At 41.8% G+C, this 24,829-nt stretch overlaps 1 protein-coding gene across 1 annotated transcript in view; it reads left to right on the top strand.

Moving 5' to 3' along the window:
* Positions 1-16,226: 16,226 nt before the first annotated feature.
* Positions 16,227-24,829, top strand: part of LOC308304118 (interferon-induced protein 44-like) — a gene marked incomplete at both ends in the record, with an annotated part of 10,944 nt that continues 2,341 nt past the window's right edge. The window contains 6 exons of the mRNA XM_080748677.1: positions 16,227-16,446; positions 18,557-18,638; positions 19,750-19,945; positions 22,039-22,191; positions 23,356-23,527; positions 24,698-24,798. Of these exons, the coding sequence (XP_080604803.1) occupies positions 16,227-16,446; positions 18,557-18,638; positions 19,750-19,945; positions 22,039-22,191; positions 23,356-23,527; positions 24,698-24,798 (924 nt within the window). The remainder of the gene's footprint in view (positions 16,447-18,556; positions 18,639-19,749; positions 19,946-22,038; positions 22,192-23,355; positions 23,528-24,697; positions 24,799-24,829) is intronic.

Below are 24,829 nucleotides of genomic sequence, written 5' to 3' on the forward strand. Positions count from 1 at the left end.
CTTTTTCAGCCCACACCGCTTTGCGGCATGGCCTGGAGGTGATCCCCCTATCATTTCCCCCTGCCCCCACCTAGTGCTAAAGGCTAGATCCGGCCCTGCATGGCGCTGTGTGATGACAGGACAGGACGGGACCCCGAGGCAAGCAGGTGGCCAGGGAGCAACACCACCAACGTGCCTCCAGGAACATTTAATTTAGTTATTGCGACCGTAGGTCACAGTTTAGTATGAACACCGTCACATCTTGTCTCCCTGTGACGCAAGGCTGTCTAAGGTGCGGCCCGGGGGCCAAATGCGGACCAATGACAAATTGAATGCGGCCCGCGGCTTCATTCCTAAATTGTATCATAAACGGCTCGCCAGCACCGTCAAACAGGAATATTTTTCCCAAAGTAGACTATAATTTGTCAGGATTGTTCCCTGTTCTCTCATTCTGAAGGGGTCAAATAAAGGCTATATCCACCGGCTGTCAGTCAGTCTGTCAGTCAGTCACACATCACACGTCACACTTTTGCCCTGCTCATATCTCCGCCATCGTTGCCCCGATCCATGCCAAATTTTGCACACACACTCCTTACCTGCAAAACCACAATTCTCACATGGCCCTCTTCTAGCGCCACCATGATGCCGATTCTTGCAAAACACATTTTTGGACACTGCTCCTACTAATTTTGCCCTAAAATCACGCAAATCGGTACACACTTGCTCTACACTCATGTCATCAACATGGATCTGTCCCATATAGCGCCACCATCAGGAAGATTTTTTTAAACAAATTTTTGGACACTGCTCCTACAGATGTTGCAGATACTGTAGTAAGAGGATAAGGCAAGCTTTCCATAGAGCCTCCATAGAGTTTGACATTGTTTAATACAATCAGAAAGCAAAAAAAACAACAAAAAAAGAAAAAAGAAAAACTGTTTTGATGCATTGGCTGCCTATGGGAGGTATTGCAACCCTAGATTCATCCGATTATAAAAAAAAATCTAGTGTTGCAATTTGCGGCTAGGTTAACATATATATTTTTCCCATAGATAAAGCATCTAAACCAGTGAGAGCATTTGTTTATGTATATTATTTATAGCAAATTGCAAAATTGCACAAGGGCTTCACAAAATGGAGAAGAAAACACCAAGCATGTGAATCTCACATAAACACAGCCTACCTGGTGTAAACACCAACGAAGCACATGGTGATCCTCCACAGCACAGCAGCAGCAGACACACATCTGTAACAAAGAGTTAAAATGATTCATATACAGTAGATAGATAGATAGATAGATAGATAGATAGATAGATAGATAGATAGATAGATAGATAGATACCTACCTTTATTATCCAAAGGGGGACATTAAGTCAGCCAGAAGGTACAGCAGTTAAGGTTACAGGACAGTAAAAAAAAAAAGAAGAAAAGGACTGTTGTGTACAGCCGAGCGACAAAAACAAACAAGAAAGAAGAATCAACAATACAGGAGAATCAACCATACATAGCAATTAAGTTAAAAGAATATACATATATATATATATATATGACAGAACACAACACAACAACAAAAAAGTAGTACTAACGTTTCTGTAAAGGATTGCAATTTTAAGGGACTTTTCTAAGCATATTGCAAACTCAAAGAACTTACAATGGTCCAGTCATTCAAACATTAGGAACTACTTCTCAACGTAGTGCCAAAACATATACACACATATACAGTATGCATAAGTGTTTTCACCAAGACAATAATAATAATAATGCTTAGCCTAAATAAAAGAAAACGTGCAGAGCCAAAAAAGTGTCCAAAATAAAGCTCCATAAATATATGATTATTTATTGTCTAGTTCTCCTTTCTCCAGCAGGGAATCCACTTCCTGTGCTGCAGGTGAACTACGGTGTGCACAAAGGGACACTAGGCTGCATGCAGCTGTGCTGTTCGTCCACCAGGGGGCTTTAGAACTATACAGTAGGCTCATAGACTGTAAAACATATGGACGGTAGGAACCCATTGGTTTCTATGCTGCAAAAATACAATACTGGAGATGTGGCGTAACAGCATGAATTTCTACACAGAGAGGGCAATTCTTTCAACATAAGAAGCTGCGTTCAAGTTCAGGAGAGTTTAGGAAATTCTCTTGAATGCTGCCTTCAGGTATGGCATGGAATGGGGGGGCATTTGGTTCACCATAGTAAAAACTGCTTTCATGGTCTGGAGAGGACACTTTTTACAAACGGTAAAAGGGTCCCTTTGATGTCTATGAGTGCACATGCCTGTCTAACTCTGTTACACTAGCAAGTTATGAAGTTTCACCAATATGATATATATATGTAATATTAAACTTCCCCCTGACCCCTCTATTGTAAATACTGTTTTTCCTTCTGTTTAAGTGTTTCTTTTTTCCGTTTTTTTATTTTTTATTTTTTTTGCTGAAGATAACTATACTGTGTTCTATCCGTCTGTCATTCAATGTTATGTGAGTTAAAGAGAAGGATTTCGACGGAAATACGTTTTGCCTTACCCGAGTTTCCTTTTAGTTGAGCTTGTACCAATGATTTTTTTTTTACCTTTTCCTATGCAATAGTTCTAATAAATACCTCAATCAATCAATCAATCAATCAATCAATCAATCAATCAATCAATCAATCAATCAATCAATCAATCAATCAATCATTCAATCAATCAATCAATCAATCCTGTCTTATCCCAAGGCGAACAGTGAACAGTGAGGGCTCAGGTGTCTTTGCTCAGGGACACTTTGACACAGCTGGAGCTGGAATCCTACCCGGGACCAGGGGCGTCAATTGGGTATGGCAGGGGTATGCAGCTGCCATACCCTGGGTCCAGGGGGGAAAATACAAGTTAATTTGAAATATAAATCCATGAATGTCTGTGCTGGTTATTATGTTGCAGTAAAATAACTACCGTATTTTCCGGACTATAAGGCGCACTTAAAAGCCTTTAATTTTCTCAAAAAACTACAGTGCGCCTTATAGTCCAGTGCGCCTTATATATGGATCATTCATTGACATTGACATTCCCTTTAGCACAGCTCCATCTGTTGGATGCATAACACAACGGTAGCGTCTATTATGTGCGCCTTATAGTCCAGTGTGCCTTATATATGAAAACAGTTTGAAAATAGACCATTCATTGACAGTGCGCCTTATAGTCCGGTGCGCCTTATATATGAAAACAGTTTGAAAATAGACCATTCATTGACAGTGCGCCTTATAGTCCGGTGCGCCTTATAATCCGGAAAATACGGTACAAATGCAAAATTTAACAAAATGGTCACTTTAACAAGGTATTATAATTATATTCTCCACACTTGTGTTCTCCCCATCTTGACAGACAAAAACAGACAAAACCCGATGAGGACTCCCATCGACCTCATAAACAGAGGCAGAAGAACGACAAAGAACATTTTACGTTGTGTCACCAAGCTGTTCCTCCTGCCTCAAGAGAAGAAGGGAGAGAAGTGTGTGTGCGTGCGTGCGTGCGTGTGTGTGTGTGTGCGTGAGTGTGTGTGTGTGGCGTCCTCATTTAATCCTGACTTGTCCTCCATTATGTCTGTGTATTCTCTGTGCATGTCGCTACACATGCACAGAGAATACACAGACATAATGTGTGTTGTGTTGTGTATTTTTAATAGGACACTGAAGGATGCGACGTGCAGGGATTCATTCTGTGTGACTGCATGCATGCGCGGTGCTTTGATGTGGCACCCAGGACTCTGATGGTGCCACCTTTGGTGCCAACTAATTGGACTCCATAGAAGCTATTGGCATTCTCTTATTTCTCTTATACCAGGGGTGTCCACACCTTTTTTTCAAAGGGGACCGCATCAGAAAATATTTAAACACCGCAGGGCCGACTACATTTCCTCCGGTCGGACCGTAACAAAGTCACATATACACAGTGTTGGGGAAGTTAAAGTTACATGTAACTGAGTTACGTAACTAAGTTACATGTTGCTGTAACTTGCTGGCAACCGAGTTACATTCATATTTCTGTAACTCGTCAAGTAACTGAGATACTTTTTGGGTCATTTTTGGCTCAAGTTACAAGTTACAAGAAGTTACAAGCGAAGTTACAGTATAATTTTACGACCAAATGTCCTCAACAGATCAAAATGTTCTTATTTGTTTAACTTTATTTTAGGAACACAGATGTTTACTAAAGAAAATGTCAACCTTTTTGAAATAAAATATAAAACTCAGTTGAGAGGCATATTTCTGATGGCATTTGACTTTTTTTATAGGATATTATATTTTGTTTCTCAATTTCTCAATTCTCAATTTAACGCTGAAAAAGAAAAGTACCGGTAACTCAAGTTACCCAAACTTTATAAGTTACATTTCTCCAGGGGTATAACTTTAACTTGATCAAGTTACTGCCATGGTAAGTTACTTGTAACTGTACAAGTTAGGCTTTCAAAGTAACTTCCCCAACACTGCATTTACATATGCATCGTATTTAAATGATTGCATCATCAATATTTAATATAGTGGTCAGTCAGGTGTGTGCTCTGAACGAAAGACAAATTGAGAGACAGCCGCTGACGCCCCCGTCCACGTCCATGGACGCGTCCACGGCCGCGTCCACGGACGCGTCCGCGATTCTCCATCAAAAAATACATACAATTGATAGTTTGCGTCCGCGGTCGGCCGTCTGCGTCCGTGGCCGGCCGTCTGCGTCCGCGGCCGGCCGTCTGCGTCCACGGCTGCGTCCGATTTTTCGCGGACACGTCCGTGGACGGGGGCGTCAACGGCTCTTGCTGCACACATTACTCACCATTATGTCATAAATGTAAGCAGACATGCAAGGTAAAATAAAACAATAAAACGACTTTTCTTTGACCCCTTCAGAACGAGACCACAGGAAATCCTGATAAATGATATTCTTGTTTGACGATGCTGGCGGGCCGTTTTTACTACAGTTTAGGAATGAAGCAGAGGGCCGTATAAAATGTGTCCTTGGGCGTCATTTGGCCCCGGGCCGCACTTTGGACACCCCTGTTTTATATGCTTCAACTCAGGATTAACCACAAGCTTTTATTCAGATTAACCATTACCATTTATTACCAGCTAAAATCGAATCGTATTGTTTTATTTTGTATTGTATCGAAATCGGCAGTGCAAAGACTCGATTGTATCGATACTACCTACTTGTGCATTGTTTTTAGCATTTTTAAGAAGAAAAGGAGGATGTCAAGGAGGTGTCAGGATGCTGTCCAACCAGTGTGATGAACAGAGAATGTGGTTGCTTTAGGCAGCTAGACTATTGATACGATGTGTTTTAAAAAATATAATTCACTTACAAGACTTTTCAAAAAGGTAAAAAAATAGCAGTTGTACCGATCTCTGTCTCTCTCCCTCCCTCCCTCTCTCTGTCTCTCTGTCTCTCTGTCTCTCTCTCTCTCTCCCTCCCTCCCTCCCTCTCTCTGTCTCTCTGTCTCTCTGTCTCTCTCTCTCTCTCTCCCCCCCTTCCTCTCTCTGTCTCTCTGTCTCTCTCTCTCTCTGTCTCTCTGTCTCTCTCCCTCCCTCCCTCGCCCCTCTCCCTCACTCCCTCTCTCTCTCTGTCTCTCTCTCTGTGTCGGATACGAGGGGAAAAAAGAGATAGAGAAAGAGAGACATAGAGAGACATATATAGAGAGAGAATGAACAACTGTTTCATTTCACAGTGACCTGAAAATGTCAGGAGAGGAAATTTATACGGGAAGATGAACACCTTTGAACACACTTTCTCTCCTGAACGCACACACCCACACGCACGCACGCACGCACGCACGCACGCACGCACGCACCACACACATGCACAGTGATGACACAGACTTATGGAGTTATTCCACCGTTACTGATCCAATCAACAGTTGTTGCCAGAGGGTCGGTCTCTCTCTCTCTCTCTCTCTCTCTCTCTCTCTCTCTCTCTAGACTTATATATGTTGTAGTATGACAGTGTTTCACAGTTTACAGTTTGGATAATTCCGGCACAGGACACAGTTGTACGACAAAGCATAAACTGTGTAAATTGTACTGTATTGTTTTTCTTTGTCTGTCTGTCTGTCTGTCTGTCTGTCTGTCTGTCTGTCTGTCTGTCTGTCTGTCTGTCTGTGGGGAAGGACGATAATCATTATCATCATTCATCGTGATTATTCTATGGAATAGACACATACAACTGAACTACTACAATAACCTTGTGACGTACCAAAGATCAATAAATCTTTAAAGACAAACTTCACACCTTGTTTCTGACGACAACAAATGTAGAAATGTACTACAGCAAGCTGTACAATGTACAGCATGTGTTGTGGGCTTGTAGATCTGCTACGTTGGGTTTGTGCCGGTTGTGGTGGGCCGGGCTGGGCCAAGATGCCAGGACCAAATTTATGTCCCAGTCCGGCCCTGATCATGAAAGCAGACTAGTCTTCAACAGGGGGTCCGGGACCCCTAGGGGGTCCTCAGAGTTACTACAGGGGGTCCTCCAACTCTTTGTGTGATAGAAACTTTTTTCCTCCTTTTTTTTATTCGCCACTTGAACCCCTAAAACTTCCATTTTCAGAGAACTTTAGCCAAAAATAGCCGATTTACAAGCTCACAAGGCCTCGTGCTGCGAGGCGTTGTGAGCTTGTAGATCGGCTATTTTCGGCAAAGAGCTTTGGTGTGGAGGGGAAAAAGAGCAGACTAAGTATGGAGCGAATGGTCAAGTTTTTTTCAAGTATTGACGGTTCAAGTGGTTAAATATCAGCCAGAAAACACAAATTGACATGAATCCGAAATACACTGATGATTGTGCCGTCACAAGATGAAACTATATGGAATCTATGAACAGGTTGTGGGGGTCCCTGCTTCATCTCTCTCTCAACTAAGGGGTCCTCGGCCTGAAAACGTTGAAGACCCCTGGTCTAGGGGATGACATTTTTTCCGGGATTCGCTGGGGATGGGATTACATTTTCTATTAATCCCAGGATTGGGACGGGGAGAGAATGAAAAGTCAACGGGAGCGAACCATGACCAGGGAATCATGACCAGTTTTTACATACCGTACATATGGGTCCATTTGGATTAATTTTACATTCTCAAGTGACATGCTTACACAACCACTTACAGGCAGCAGCCATTCGCAACTGGCAATAACAAACCTAGCCCAGCCTCCCCTGACCCTTCTTTGTATTTACCTACTGTATATATTTTTTGCACTGTTTATTTCATTTTTATTGACTTTCTTTTTTTTACTACATCTACTGCATAGTACTGTGTTCTATCCGTCTGTCATTCAATGTTATATGAGATACTTCAATGGTTTCCTATGGAAATAAGCTTAGTCTTTTCTAGGATCTCCTTTTAGTTGACCTTGTACCAGTGAACTGTACGTCATGAAACTGATGCACTTTATGCAAACTGATAATAAAGTCTTCAATCAATCAATGTTATGAGCTTGTAGATCTGCTATTTTCTAGTTTTAATGGATCAATAAGAACTGTAATTTATAGAATGATCGCCACAAACATAACCAACAATCCCTCCATGAACTAAATCTGTTTCTCATTTTTTCTCCATGCCGTTCCCCTTCCGTTGCTGCAGCCAGAGTATTGTTTATTTTATATTTTATTATTGATGAGGAAGAAGTCATTATTTATGACGGTCTCTTGTTTGACGCGTATGAAAGATTAAGCGTGCCGTTTGTCTCCGTATCAATAATGGATGTTTTTTTTCTTTTCCCCCCCGAGTTCAATCCAAGATGGTTTTGCATCTTCAGCTCCTTAGTAAACTGCCTATAAATGTTAAAGAGGCGGTGCCACAGTTTACTGCTTTTACTGTTGTGTATGTGTCTATGGAGCAGTGGCGTAGGTTCAGAAAAAGCAAAGGTATGGCAACATGACTGGTGTCTTGCATGCGCGCGAAGGCGCGTGCATGCAAGACACCAGTCATGTTGCCATACCTTAGCAACAGGCATGATACATTTATTTTAAGAAGTACATTCTATTTTTCCTCCCGTTTCTACGGTTTCTTGGGCTGGATATGGCAGCCTGGAACGGTTGTTGGCATGTTAGTAAACGTGCCACAATTAACAATAATACATTGCACCTGTACAGCTGACCTGCGGAACCTGGGAATATACCATTCTGTCAAGATGGGGAGAATACGAGTGTGGAGAATATAATTATAATACCTTGTTAAAGTGACCATTTTGTAAAATGTTGCATTTGTAGTTATTTTACTGTAATTTAACAACATAATAACCAGCACAGATAGAAAAAGAGACATTCATGGATTTATATTTTAAAGTAAGTTTTATTTTCCCCCCTGGACCCAGGGTATGGCAGCTGCATACCCCTGCCATACCCCTGCTATGGAGTTGACATTACTCTAACAGACCCCCAGGTGTGGTTATAATATGTTGTGTATGTGTCTAGTTGACATTACTCTAACAGACCACCAGGTGTGGTTATAATATGTTTTGTATGTGTCTATGGAGTTAACATTACTCTAACAGACCCCCAGGTGTGGTTATAATATGTTTTGTATGTGTCTATGGAGTTAACATTACTCTATCAGACCCCCAGGTGTGGTTATAATATGTTGTGTATGTGTCTATGGAGTTAACATTACCAGACAATTGTACAAGTCCCTCTGATCCGAGTCCAAGTCGAGTCGCAAGTCTTTTGGTCCAAGTCTCAAGCAAGTCTCAAGTTGTTCTGTTGTGGGCAAGTCAAGTCGAGTCGAGTCAAAAGTTATGTCAAGTCAAGTCGAGTCGAGTCGAGTCACAAGGTTGTCATTTCAAGTCGTGTCGAGTCGAGTCGCGTCGAGTCGAGTCACAAGGTTGTCAAGTCAAGTCAAGTCACAAGGTTGTCAAGTTGAGTAAATGATACCTCTGTGACCATAACTATTAGGTAATTAACATTCAGTAGGAAAAAAACAGTAGCCTAACACTAAGCCTACCCTCTGACCATAATACTCTATCATGGCAGAGGTTCTCAAACTTTTAAATTCCGAGGTCTCTCTCCCCTAGAACCAAATGGATTTGGTTGTACACTGTCAGTACAGACCTGTAAGGGTCAATTTAGGCCCCTGGTATATCCTCTGAAAAAAGAAGAAAAAAATAGACTACAAAACTGCTACAGGCCTATTGCTTTAACACCTTCTAAGCCACGGGGAGCCCCTTAATGTTAAAACCGTACTATATCGCACATCCCCCCAGGGACTCTCAGCCACGTCGTACATTCCCGGACTTTGTCTTTAAAACCGGAATAAAAGCTTTTGATCCGAAAATCGGCGATCGTCTAACCTTCCCTAGTCACCACTCGTGCACTGATAGCTCATGCAGACCGTGCATGAAGCAGAGGTGACGTCAGCGCCTCTCCTTCTCCAAGGCTACTCCCAGCCATCCGTTTGCTGTCTGCACACTCGAGCTCCTACAGCAGACATGCTTGGGGCTATGCTAGCGAAACTTTTCAGTTCTGTTCTTCAGTCACACATGGACTATTTGCGGGGACATTTACGTGAAAGGATCGCGCACGCGAAACGCACGGGGACATCGACGATCGGCCAAAACCCCCATTCTATCCCAACGGAAATCGAGAAAATCATGGTGAGTTACTGGCCTGGGGAAAAAAAAAAGAAGAAAAAACAGCGGCGCTGTTCAAGATGGAGGGGCTGCGGGGTCATGTTTATAAACATAATATTATGTCTCAGATCACAATACAATAATAGAAATTTCACGGCTAATCTACCAACCACCATTCTATTTCGGACCTCAAGGTGTTAAAAACAAAAACAAACAAGACACACTAATCTTAACGTGCATGCTTTGTTTTGTACTACTAGTACTGTATTTTAAAGTCATTTCTCATCAGGCACAAATTTAGCTGCCTACTCCACAACACGTGCATCATTTGTTTTGCTGGCATGGGGTCCCATTCATGACCGCAAGTAACCCCAAGTTACACCAAATTTCGTAACCCGTCGTAAACTATAGAATGACTACGCAACAACCACAGGCTGGCAACACATTTCTGGTCGGTCACATTTGTCTGTGTAACATTACGGGCCATGTTGCGTGGATGCATGCCTCTTCAGGCTCCTGACGCTCCAGCGAAAAGCTCCCAAGAATAACAGTGGAGTGGAAAACTTGTCGGAGGCTAAATGAAAAGGAATAAAGCTTTTGTGTGGGAGTTATTTAGTGAAGTTCTTAACCCTGCTGACGACTGGATGTATGTTATGAAAAGTGAGAAAGTGTTGGAAGACGGAGGCTTGCTACCATGATGGATAATTGGATATTATTTATGCAGTCACAGATCAACGTTCGTGACAGTGGTGAGTGACATTGTTGTCTTATTAATGTTCAAAACATGATCGACCGACAGTATATCACCAACACACACATGCACACGCGCACACACACTTAGTTCTAATGTTATCTTCTTATGTTTGGTTTTACTTGTCTTCATGCGCAGTCTTCAAGTGGCAGATAAAGTTTGATGTCGTTCCCTCTTTGTCTTTGATTTTATCGTTGCATATCTTGTAAGTTTTTATATGCAAACTGCACGGAACTGCAACAGCAGAACCGGCAGTGGCTGCATCAGGCTGTGGTGCAGCAGTAGCCATTCAGTGTGTGTGTGTGTGTGTGTCTGGTGCTTGTGCTCTCGCTTACATGCCTGTCTCCAATCAATCAAATCAATCAATCAATAAAAGTGTGAACCTAGCGTGGCGTTCACGACTGCTTTGGTGAGTGGCGTAGCGGCAAGTCGTCCGAGTCAGCGTGTCTCAAGTCGAGTCGAGTCGGGAGTCATTGTCTTCCAAGTCAAGTCGAGTCTCAAGTTTTTGTCCTTATGTCCGATCAAGTCGCAAGTCGTCAAAAATATGACTCGGGTCCGAGTCAAGTCGAGTCATCATGACTCGAGTCCAATTGTCTGAACATTACTCTAACAGACCAGGTGTGGTTATAATATGTTTTGTATGTGTCTATGGAGTTAACATTACTCTAACAGACCCCCAGGTGTGGTTATAATATGTTTGTGTATGTGTCTATGGAGTTAACATTACTCTAACAGACCAGGTGTGGTTATAATATGTTTTGTATGTGTCTATGGAGTTAACATTACTCTAACAGACCCCCAGGTGTGGTTATAATATGTTTTGTATGTGTCTATGGAGTTAACATTACTCTAACAGACCACCAGGTGTGGTTATAATATGTTGTGTATGTGTATATGGAGTTAACATTACTCTAACAGACCAGGTGTGGTTATAATATGTTTTGTATGTGTCTATGGAGTTAACATTACTCTAATAGACCAGGTGTGGTTATAATATGTTTTGTATGTGGCTATGGAGTTAACATTACTCTAACAGACCTCCAGGTGTGGTTATAATGTGTTGTGTATGTGTCTATGGAGTTAACATTACTCTAACAGACCCCCAGGTGTGGTTATAATATGTTTTGTATGTGTCTATGGAGTTAACATTACTCTAACAGACCCCCAGGTGTGGTTATAATATGTTGTGTATGTGTCTATGGAGTTAACATTACTCGAACAGACCCCCAGGTGTGGTTATAATATGTTTTGTATGTGTCTATGGAGTTAACATTACTCTAACAGACCCCCAGGTGTGGTTATAATATGTTGTGTATGTGTCTATGGAGTTAACATTACTCGAACAGACCCCCAGGTGTGGTTATATGTTTTGTATGTGTATATGGAGTTAACATTACTCTAATAGACCCCCAGGTGTGGTTATAATATGTTTTGTATGTGTCTATGGAGTTAACATTACTCTAACAGACCACCAGGTGTGGTTATAATATGTTTTGTATGTGTCTATGGAGTTAACATTACTCTAACAGACCCCCAGGTGTTCTTATAATAGGTCTTTCCCGGTGTATTGTTGGATTCATTTTGGATTTTGAAGTCCAAAGGCACAATGGAAATACACCTCTAATCGGGGGATATCTTTAGAAATAGTGTCAAATCCTGGAATAAATTCCTTACCAAAAAAAATCCTCACCAATGTGTTTGTAAAGGTGTCTAGTAACACATCTCACAAAGACTGAAATTCAGTTTCCCTAGGACAATCTTTGACAGCTAGGGTAATTCTGGGTCTCATTCACTCACTATACACTATACTATAGGGGAAAAAATCACTCCCAAAAAATATGCTTTAAGTGGGATGTGAGGGGTCTAACTAGGTGTTTTTAATTATTCTGAATCCATTGCAAGCATTTGTTTTGCACCAAAAACATTCCTTGGGCTAGAAATGGACCCCCATACTACTGTGAAAAGTGATGACTCATCACTAAACCATCATTTTATGGTCTGTTTTAGCCCAATGAATGTTTTTTTGTGCAAAACAAATGCTTGTAATGGATTCAGAATAATTAAAAACACCTAGTTAGACCCCTCACATCCCACTTAAAGCATATTTTTTGGGAGTGATTTTTTTCCCCTATAGTATAGTGTATAGTGAGTGAATGAGACCCAGAATTACCCTAGCTGTCAAAGATTTTCCTAGGGAAACTGAATTTCAGTCTTTGTGAGATGTGTTACTAGACACCTTTACAAACACATTGGTGAAGAAATGTTTTGGTAAGGAATTTATTCCAGGACTTTTTAAGATATCCCCCGATTATTTAGTGACACACTAAAATCACCCCCTCCCCTTATTATCATGCGACAACAGCTGTGGGCGTGGCTAACTTCAGGTGGGCGTAAACCTTAGTACCACTGTAGTAGAGTACTGCTGCCAGTAGAGAATCAAATAGTGATGTCCCAATCTATGAATGAATGGATCATTGTAAAGCGCTTTGAGTCCATTCAGTGACCTGCTACAACCATACATACAGTGCCTTTTCCTAACAGTAAAACACTAACTGGAACATGTAAAAAATAGTGACAGTGCTTAGCCAGTATCACCAATTTGTTTTATGTTCTTATTTCTTTCATCATAATAAAATACAATGAAATGACTTATGATCTACAAGCTCACAGCGCGGCACCGAGTGCCGCACTGCGAGCTTGTAGATGTGCTATTTTTGAAAAAAGTCATGAAAATGTGTGCAAATCTTTGAATATATGTATTTTCAAAGCGAACGTCTGTAACTCAAATTTAGCGTCTGGGGGGTCCCTGGAACTAAATATTTTGAGATGGGGGTCTGTGGCCAAATAAATATCAGTTTGGGGGTCCTTCACATGAAAAGGTTTGAGAACCACTGACATAGTAGTCTCTCAAGAACAGATTAACTGAGCGCCAGTTAAGTGATAAGGACCTTTTCTTTGACGATGGCTGGCCAGATTGCTGACATAAACATAGGTTTTTCAAAAAATCTTAGAAGGATTCAAAAGACACTTATAGAATCGGGTCAAAATCCAAATTTTCATAATTTTTCAAAAATAGCAGATATACAAGCTCGCAGCGCGGCACTCGGTGCCGCACTGTGAGCTTGTATATCTGCTATTTTTCAATAGTTAAAGCATAGAATAATAATACACTATAATGTGTACCCGTTCACTTAAAAACACCACTGTGTCAGTGTGACGGACAATTTCGGGCGAGGCACAGCCCCTCGCAGGGCACGTTCCAGGAGACTAGTTGTGGCTTTATAATGTCACAGCGCGCAGTAGGCGGAAAAACAACGATTAGCCAAACAAGAAAACGCAAGGCTGTTGTAACACTAACAGTGTTGTTGCTTTTTTACAAAGCTGAATTTTTAATATGGTCGGATGGTTGTTGTTGTTGTAGCTTGAGGTAGCATTGGCTAGCTGCTACTGAGTGCTCACAAGACGACAACACACGCAATGGTGGTTGAAACGATGTTACCGATAACCACGGTGTTGACACGGACGATATTTTCGGTGTTAAAAATCTCATACCGTTGCAACCCTCACACACACACACACACACACACAAACACACACACACACACACACACACACACACACACACACACACACACACACACACACACACACACACTGCTATTGTAATTGCACAGCAGAAGTCAAGTCAACATTCCAGCTGACAGTGCAGATAAAACCAGTTTCAGGAAACCTGTTCCTCAAATGTTCAGATTTTGATCATAAGACCCAAAGTACTTTTCTATCTACAGTATCTATCTATCATGTTGCAACAGTGTTTTCACGATAAGCATCATTAAAAAAAACAGCATCATAATAAGTAAATATTAATCTTGATTTTAAGTGCAAATATCATTTGTTATTTGATATTCTAAGTGTAGCAAAAGGCAACGACAGGCGATATGGGCAACAATAAGGATAGATCGTAACATCGTTGCCTTTAATGATACATGATCATACCTCGATAACGATACCTTCCTACCTACGTACCTACCTCCTACGTCGTGTGTGTGTGTGTGTGTGTGTGTGTGTGTGTGTGTGTGTGTGTGTGTGTGTGTGTGTGTGTGTGTGTGTGTGTGTGTGTGTGTGTGTGTGTGTGTGTGTGTGTGTGTGTGTGTGTGCGTGCACGGGGAGGGCTATGGGGAGGATGAGCAGGAAGCCAGGTGTGGTTATAAGACCAGAGTGATCTATCATGAGAGTGACGACACTAGCATTGACTTCCATGGTAGGAATGGAATGAGGAAATGCTTGTTCTTTCTCAATGGGAGAGTTCTAACGTTTGGAACTACAGTATGACACTGAGCGTGTCGTAACTCTCTTCTTCAACACCTCTGTTTCCAACCAAACCTCCCTGTCAGCCCAGACGATCAGACTCTTCAAGGCTCTGAACAGACCGGTGTTATCGATGCATTGTCCACGGGGTAAAGGCCAAATAAGGTAATTCACACTCAAACTACTAAAATATTGTTTAAAACCATAGTTTCTTTTGTTTGGTTGTAGTTTTTATAGTATGATCCCCGCAGGAGCCAAGGTTGTTTTTCCCCAGGCTTTGTTTTGACGTCTCACTTCTTAATGTTATTGAGCAGCTGCTGTTCGTCTCCTCATTCATTCATTGTGACCGAAGGTCGCAGTTTAGTATGTGAACCGGCACATGCTGACTCTGTCTTGTCCCTCTGACATCACTGTGATGTCAGGGGAACCACACTAAGAATCCCTTTTATGACCATATATGGAGTTCCCTGACAATATATCAATATGTCAACAATATTAAGCCCATATCTAACAGGACTTCATATGGGAATACCCATATATGGAGGCCACATGGCCACATATCACACTAACAGAATCCATATATGGCCAAGACAGATGGCCAAGACAGCCTACATCTGTGTGGCTCGTTCTACAAACAGGGATCCCCATATGGGCATAAAAGGGATTGTATGTATGATGTCAGATGTCATAGACGTCATAGGATTTTCACTTAACGAATAACTGAGTAAGCATGTTTGGGCTCTCACTGCATATCTCCATAATACAGTTCATGGTTCTCCATATATGGGTACCAGGGGTCTCCATATATGGGTAACTGGTCCGATGGCAAAAGTGCGCCCTGAGGCGTCTTACTAGTGTTCTCTTTAGTTCATGTCACGTGTGTCACATGTTGTTGATCTAAGTCTAATCTTAAATCTTAAAAAATATATAGTATATGATTATAATAACAGTCAACGATAGTTACGTTTATGCTGTGCTCAGTAGGAATGGTGCGCGTGCAACTGTTGGCGGCCCACATCAAGTCACCTTTAGACCAATGTGGCCCCCAACCCAGAATGAGTTTGACACCCCTGATCTAAGAGGACACAAAGCACATTATTTGTATTGTATTTTTCTACACTGTTTAGAGCAGTGGTTCCCAAGCCTTTCACGTCGAGACCCAAAAGAGAAATTAGACGTTTGCCTGGGACCCAAACTAGAGAAAATAGCCGATCTACAAGCCCACAGTGCGCCGCTTCGCGTCACGTTGTGAGCTTGCAGATCGGCTATTTTCACTACTCTTAACTATTATTAGTTTTCTAATTTATGGAATTTCTTATAGATATTTATTTTATTTATTAATGAATCATTGAGTTTTTTCTTTTATTCTTGAGAATCTTAGCTTATTAGGAAAATATTTGGAAATAATAAAATTAGGAAACAAAAAATTAAAGGGACGCATAAAAATATGTCCGTGACCCACAAACGGGTCCCGACCCAGTGTTTGTGAACCAGTGGTTTAGACAGATTATAGGTTCTTAGTTATTCCTCGCCCTTTTTTATATTACGACTATCTTTTTTTTGTGTTCAATTAGAGAATCCACAGCATCCAAATCCCTACCAGACCATCCTGCCACCATGAACCCCATGCTGACTCCAGACCAGCAGAGGGCGCTGTGCTCCCAGCTTGGTGGAAACATGCCACTGAAGCTCCTCTACAAGGCTTCTGTCCATGGTTTCACTACAGCAGCGTTCCACCAGAGATGTGACAACCAGGGGCCCACTGTGTCTGTGGGGTACAATACCTCTGGATACGTCTATGGGGGATACACCACCGTAGCGTGGGAAAATGGAAGTGGTCAATACCGAAACGATGACAAGGCTTTTCTTTTCACCTTTAAGGGGGCAAATGTTATCAGATATCAGGTCACCGATCCCGCAAAAGCAGTGTACATGTATTTCAGCAGTGGTCCTTTTTTCGGAAGCTCGACCGGTAGTTTGGTTTTTGTTCTTAATGACACAGCTGTAGCACACACCACTCCTACAGATGTTTACAAATTCACTGATGCAGAAATGCATGGCAACAACAAGAATCTCACTGAATGTGAGGTTTACAAAGTGGAACGTGAGTTCAATAAATACAAACACAAACATATTTATTTACATATTTCATATTTCATGTTGTTCCGACTGTGGAGATGTATAGGGTCGGTAAAAGAAGAAACAGTTCTTATAGTTTTTAGTTGGCTTTATTACATTGTTGATTTTAGACATGCAGATATATATATATATATTTTTTTTTTTCATTCTTTTTTTCATGCCTAAACGTCTTTGACTGTTTTTACTCGGCTATTTGAAATATATTAAAAATGTTTTCAAAAATAGTAAAAAAGAGGCAAAGAAGTTTGGGGATGAGGACGGAACTAGAGCCCTGAATGTACAATTGATTTTGTAGTCAAAAGAATTATCTTGGCCTTGATGGTGTCTTAAAGGGATATTCCACTTTCAACAGGGAGCAATGGTAGGGCTTCTCTCCACATACACACCCATTGTAACTTCAAAATTCATTTTAACCATGATAGATTCATTAAAAACAACCATTAATTTTTCTGGAGACTCATTTTACCTTCCTAATACGTGAGCAGGCCGTATTTTTTCGATGACATTTTTCATTTATTTTTAATAATTATTTGGAAAAATGGAAAAAATTAAATACAAAAAAAGAATTATTAAAAATAAATGAAAAATATTATCGAAAAAACACGGCCTGCTCACATATTAGGAGGGTAGTATGAGTCACCAGAAAAAATAATGTGTGTTTTTAATGAATCTATCATGGTTAAAATGAAGTTTGAAGTTACAATGGGTGTGTGTGGGGAGAGGCCCTGGGCCTGGAGGGCCAGGTAACATTTACATCAAATATCTAAATATTCAATCAAGTTAATTAAAAACTGTTCAGGGTGTTCATAAAAGCCTGATTAGATGATAAAATTACCAAAAGTTTTTTTGAAAGTGAAATACCCCTTTAACACTTTGCCGTCCGAAATAGAATGGTGGTTGGTAGATTAGCCGTGAAATTTCTATTATTGTATTGTGATCTGAGACATAATATTATGTCTATAAACATGAGCCCGCCGCCCTTCCTTCTTGGACAGCGCCGTTGTTTTTTCTTTTTTTTTTTTTTCCCATGTCATAAACTCACCGTGATTATCTGGTTCTCCGTTGGGATAGAATGGGGGTTTTGGCCGATCATCGATCTCCCCGTGCGTTTCGCGTGCGCGATCCCTTCACGTAAATGTCCCCGCAAATAATCCATGTGTGACTCAAAAGCAGAACTGAAAATTTTCGCTAGCATAGCCCCTAGCATGGCTGCTGTAGGAGCACCAGGGTACAGACAGTAAACGAATGGCTGGGAGTAGCCTTGGAGAAGGAAAGGAGCTGACGTCACCTCTGCTTCATGTCAGACCGTGCATGAGCTATCAATGCACGAGTGGTGACTAGGGAAGGCTAGATGATCGCCATTTTTCGGATCAAAATCATTTATTCCGGTTTTAATGACAAATTCCGGGAAAGTACGGCGTGGCTGAGACTCCCTGCTGGGATGTGCGATATAGTACGGTTTTAACATTAAGGGGCTCCCCGTGGCTTTGAAAGGGTTAATGCCTGCTTTTACACTTGGTTGCATGCTGAAAATAGCTGATCTACAATACAAGTGACACGTTCAACTGCATCCCTTCTCTAGTACATTTATGTTTAGTTTTTTTTTTATTTGTTGACAAAATTAACAATATATTTGATCTACATTTTAATCATCATAGTTTAGATTTTAAGTAGTTTTCATTTAGTGAAAAAAATAGTAGGCGTATATAACTCATAGTTTTAGTCGACAAAATCAACATTGGTTTACTAACACAATACACTATATATATATTCACCTCTGGTCTTCTCTTACTTCCTGGTTCCTGTAGTCTCACAGCCCTCCCCCCAACCCCCTCCTGCAGAGAGTAAACTCCTGGAGAAACCATGGAGGAACATGGACTGGACTCCTGAGTAAGTATGGATCTGGATTAGTCTATTTATACATGTGAACTGAATGACTCACACCATACATACATACAACACTGTATGTAGCTGTAGGTGGAAACATATGGAATTAGATGGATTAGGCCAAAATGTGTAGGACCACTGTCCAAAAATTAGTTTTTCAAAAATCGGCCTGATGGTGGCGCTAGAAGAGTGGCATGTGAGAGATCTCTCACATACTCACTGTACAGACGCTGTACTCAGTCAGTGCTCAGTGGAGTAGAAAGAAGGAGTTTTAGTGTTGAACCCCCCCCCCCCCCCCCCCCAAATGAACAGCTCCCTACAGCGTGAACCGGATCCCATCGTTCACTTTAAAGAGTCGTTCAAAAGATTCAATTTGTTTGCAAACGTCACATCTCTAGCTAATTTAGCTACTGTTGTATTAGGACAACATTTATAAAAAGATATAAAGAGATATGGAGATTACGACGCAATGCAAAACGTTGTGAGCTTGTAGATCTGCTATCTTCAAAAGAATTTTACACACTTTAGACGGGACATTCTTCATAACTAGTACTTTTACTTTAGCTACTTTAAGCCAATACATGTCAATGGGAATGGACTGGTTTGTTTGCAGAAATCCAATCAAACCACTCCATTTCTATTTAAATGCCCTAACAGAGTATCTCTGCATCGCAGTGTTGAAACAATTACTTAATTTGAGAACTTTTCCCACCACCTGTGTTCAATATGCTGGCCTATCTGGTCCCCTCAGGAACAGGAGGAAGCTACTGGACCACCAGAGCTACAAGCCCACCATCACCACTGTAATGTAATGTAATGTAATGTACTGTACTGTACTGTACTGTACTGTACTGTAATGTAATGTACTGTAATGTACTGTAATGTACTGTACTGTACTGTACTGTAATGTAATGTACTGTAATGTAATGTAATGTAATGTGTTCAGGAACAGGACGAAGCTACTGGACCACATCCAGAGCTACAAGCCCACCATCACCACTGTACTGTACTGTACTGTACTGTACTGTAATGTAATGTACTGTACTGTACTGTACTGTAATGTAATGTAATGTACTGTAATGTAATGTACTGTAATGTAATGTAATGTGTTCAGGAACAGGAGGAAGCTACTGGACCACATCCAGAGCTACAAGCCCACCATCAGGACCGTCTCCCAGGTCAGGGTTCTGCTGGTTGGAGCCGTGGGAGCCGGGAAGTCCAGCTTCTTCAACTCCATCAAGTCCGTCTTCAGAGGACACGTGGCCAGCCAGGCCATGGCTGGCAGCTGTGGAACCAGCCTCACCACCAAGGTATGTAAGATACCACCATAACACCACCAAGGTAGAGCTACCTCTACCTCTAACCCTAACCCTCACCAAGGTATGTAAGCTACCACCATAACACCACCTCACCACCAAGGTATGTAAGCCACCACCATAACACCATCTAGGCCATGGCTGGCAGCTGTGGAACCAGCCTCACCACCAAGGTAGACCACTGAACCACTGGCTACCTAACTCTAACCCTAACAACCAAGGTAGTCGGGAGCGTGTCGCTGTTACTACATGTCATCTTTTCGACACCCGAGTCTAACCTTCACCCTAACCTTAACCTCCGTGGAGTGAGTCGCTAACCCTCCGGTCGAAATGATGGTTGTTCGAAAGAGCGCGATTTCCCCAAGGTAGACTGAACCACTGGTTATCTAACACTAACCTTAGTCTTGCGTAGCCAGACAACTATTCCACAATCTCAGAGTCTGGAACTACACCTTCACGAAAATACATTTTAATAATAAGCAGCAAGCTATGTATGCTATAGATGAGTTTTATTTATATTAGAATAAATGTGCGATTGTGCGCAACTGTAACAGAAAAGCAGAAATGGGGAGGAGGATTCACATCCGTATAATCACATCTCATGCTGGATATTCATGATCAGAACTTCTGTCTCCCAGACTGAATGATGGCAGCAACAGTCTGACCACAGTCTGACCAGAGTCTGACCACAGTCTGACCACAGTCTGACCACGCGAGACTAACTCTACCCTAGCCCACAACAACCATAATAACAATAACACATGTGAGCTAATGTTCTTGGTTGATCTTATTCATTCACACAGAGGGACAATAACATTACTTTGAATGGCAGTACCCTAGCACATTAAATGAGCGTCCCACTGGGTTAATCTTCCCGTCAGTGTAGGGAGGGAGTTGTTTGATGCGGTCATTTTGTGACCCGTCTAGATTCCATGGACTGATTGATCATCTGCTACATGGCTCATCACCCTCTTGCGTCATTTGAGTGGCAGCCTCGCGAGGCCCTTCCCCTACGCAAGGCTTTTCCTCCCCTACTAATACAGACAGAATGCCGTTCCCAGCACCTGTACCTCCGTGGCTTAGTGGGTTGGTCTCTAGGATTCTATGCGCCCCGGGTTCGTATCCCGGTGATGCCAGTCTTTCTGGCTACACCTCACGGAGGATAGGTTTAGGGTTAGGGGTAGAGTTGGGTTGTCTAAAAGATAACATGTAGAGGAGGTTATGTTTAGGGTTAGGGGTAGAGTTGGGTTGTCTAAAAGATAACATGTAGAGGAGGTTAGGTTTAGGGTTAGGGGTAGAGTTGGGTTGTCTAAAAGATAACATGTAGAGGAGGTTAGGTTTAGGGTTAGGGGTAGAGTTGGGTTGTCTAAAAGATAACATGTAGAGGAGGTTAGGTTTAGGTTTAGGGGTATAGCTGGGTTGTCTAAAAGATAACATGTAGACATGGTCACATAGCTACAATGCAGCTCAAAGGGACTGTAGTGCCTTGGACTGCTGCAGGCCAATCACACGCTGCCAGGGTGGGGCTTGCCAGATAGCTGCTACGAAAAATAATCACGCTTTGCCACCCGATGTAGGTACAGTTTTCAATGCAAATGTCAAACATGGCCGCCAGGTGAATATGGTCCATTGTGCATCCTTACAGTTCTAATAATCTTGACCATTGTGCATCCCTTACAGTTCTAATAATCTTGACCTAACCTCGCCTCACCAGGCTTTCCCCTCAGAGAAAGCCTGGTCTTCGTTTACTAAACGGGCCGTTTGATCCGGTCGGGAGCGGAAGAGCTCCTACGTTTTTCTGTAGTCCAAAACGGACTACACTTTGGCCGGAAACAACGACCGGAAACAGTTTCAACCCAGTTTAGCGCATGCGCAAGTAGTTAGCGCATGCGCAAGTACGGGTTAAAACTGTTTCCGGTCGTTGTTTCCGGCCAAAGTGTAGTCCGTTTTGGACTACAGAAAAACGTAGGAGCTCTTCCGCTCCCGACCGGATCAAAAGCCCGAAATTGGAAGCCAGCCCAGGCTAATCTTGACCATTGTGCATCCCTTACAGTTCTAATAATCTTGACCATTGTGCATCCTTACAGTTCCGCACCTACCAGATTAAAGCTGGGAGGCAGGGCAGAGCTCTGCCAATCATCCTGTGCGACACCATGGGATTGGAGGAGACCAGCGGGGCGGGGCTTAACGTGGACGACGTAATCAGCATCTCCAGAGGTCACATCACAGACAGATATCAGGTGAATCGTCTTCTTGATCTACAAGCTTAAAGCCCGGCACCAAGTGCTGCGCTGTGAGTTTGTAGATCTGCTATTTTTGAAAAAAATTAAAAATAATGCGTGCCAATCTTTGAATACATACAGTATACAAATTATAAGTGAACATTTGTAAATCAAGTCTTTCTTTCTTGGGGTCCCTGGAACAAAATATTTTCAGATGGGGGTCCAGAGTCGAATGCATATAATTCTGGGGGTCCTTGACATTAAAAGATCTAAGCACAACTGATATAGAAACATACGTTTATCAGAAAACCATTATGATTAGAAGTCATCTTTAGAATCAGTCATGAGTGTAGTGCAGGGGTTTTCAAAGTGGGTGACGGGGCACCCTGGGGTGACGGGGCACCCTGGGGTGCCGTGACGGCAGTCCAGGGGTGCTGCAAGATTTGATAATATTTGGAATTCATTTGGACACTTGAAAAAATATTTAGTATCATTTTAAACTTGAAGTACAAAGTTATTTTCAGTCAGTTCTAACCAAAATGGCTGTTATCTCAACGTTTTCCTCACAACATAATCACTAAAATATCGTCACTGTTGGGCAGAAACCTTGTATTTCCAAGTTACAGGACCGTCGCACAAAAACTAGTGAAAACAACCGATCTACAAGCACACAACGCCCCGTGATGCGAGGCGTTGTGTGCTTGTAGATCTGCTGTTTTCACTAGTTTAGTACATATTTTATATGATAAATACAAAACAAACGGTTTTGGACATACAAGGTTTCCACCCGACAATGACGATATGCTATACTGCCCTACAGTAACTATGTACGAGAATTTCACCAAAAAATGGGTTTAAAAGTGTTACAGCTGATCAGCCAAATGAGATAAAGGGATAACAGTGATATTACACTGATTGTACATCTGTTCTTGAGCTAATTGTTCCTCCCCCAATATCATGAAGGCTAATTTGACCTTTTGGCGACACAAATAAGTCGGTGTGTCTGAAAACGTAGTTACTGCACTCTGCCTTTGTAGGGCAGAATAAATGTAAGGTGCTGGGAGTGGAAAATTATAATGTAGGGGTGCCTCGGATTAATTTTTTTCATGGGGTGCCCTGAGACAAAACAGTTTGGGAACCCCTGCTGTAATGAATGCATCTTCGTTCCCCTGATGTGTGCAGTTCAACAGTGCAGTTCCTCTGCAGCCAGAGAACCAGGGCTACAAGAAGAACCCAGGTCTTCAGGACAGAGTCCACTGTGTGGTCTACGTCATCGACTCCACCAAGGTCTCCATCATGTCCTCCAAGCTGGAGGACAAACTGACCGCCATTCGAGGCAAGATCAACATAATCGGTCAGTTCCTTACCAACACATCACCACTGTTAGGACCGATATATGATCAAGATCAACCTAATCGGTCAGTTCCTTGCCAACACATCACCACTGTTAGGATCGATATATGATCAAGATCAACCTAATCGGTCAGTTCCTTACCAACACATCACCACTGTTAGGACCGATATATGATCAAGATCAACCTAATCGGTCAGTTCCTTACCAACACATCACCACTGTTAGGACCGATATATGATCAAGATCAACCTAATCGGTCAGTTCCTTACCAACACATCACCACTGTTAGGACCGATATATGATCAAGATCAACCTAATCGGTCAGTTCCTTACCAACACATCACCACTGTTAGGACCGATATATGATCAAGATCAACCTAATCGGTCAGTTCCTTACCAACACATCACCACTGTTAGGACCGATATGATCAAGATCAACCTAATCGGTCAGTTCCTTACCAACACATCACCACTGTTAGGACCGATATGATCAAGATCAACCTAATCGGTCAGTTCCTTACCAACACATCACCACTGTTAGGACCGATATATGATCAAGATCAACCTAATCGGTCAGTTCCTTACCAACACAGGACCCCCAAAATGATATTTATTTGGCCACGGACCCACATCTCAAAATATTTTGTATCAGGGACCCCCCAGAAGCAAATATTTGAGTTACAAATGTTCACTTTAAAAATTAGGTGTTCAAAGATTTGACATATTGTGAGCTTGGAGATCAGCAATTTTAGGCAACGGATGCTATTGAACAAGATAGTATAATATGAATGAGGCTTATCAATGTAATGGGACACATTGTGAGCTTGTAGATCTGCTATCTTATTATTTTCTCTTTTTTATATACATTTTATATATTTAAAAACTAGTTAAGTGAGATATTCTACATAGTGATTGCTTTCTGCTTTTGGTACATTTTGACACCAAAACATTTGTAGTTTTATGGAAGTACATTTTGAATTTCCGAACATTTGCTTTTAACTGCAGTATTGATTACTTTTACTGAAGTGAACAATGGGAGGACTTTCTCCACCTCTGCCACTGTCTAATAGTGGATCATTCTTGTCCTTATAACAAAAGGATCACAGTTCCACAGTCCGGGGGTCTTTTATTCATGACCTTTGTGTCTTGTTGTGCTGTGCTGTTTTCCAGGGATTCCTCAGTTGGTTCTGTTGACCAAAGTGGATGAAACCTGCCCCCTGGTGGCAAAGGACCTGACCAAGGTTTATCACAGCCTCTACATCCTCACCAAGGTGAGTTCTGAAACAAGGTTTATCACAGCCT

The sequence above is a fragment of the Nannobrachium achirus genome, assembly GCF_963921795.1.
Source record: "Nannobrachium achirus genome assembly, chromosome: 19".
In the NCBI taxonomy this organism is placed as follows: Eukaryota; Metazoa; Chordata; class Actinopteri; order Myctophiformes; family Myctophidae; genus Nannobrachium; species Nannobrachium achirus.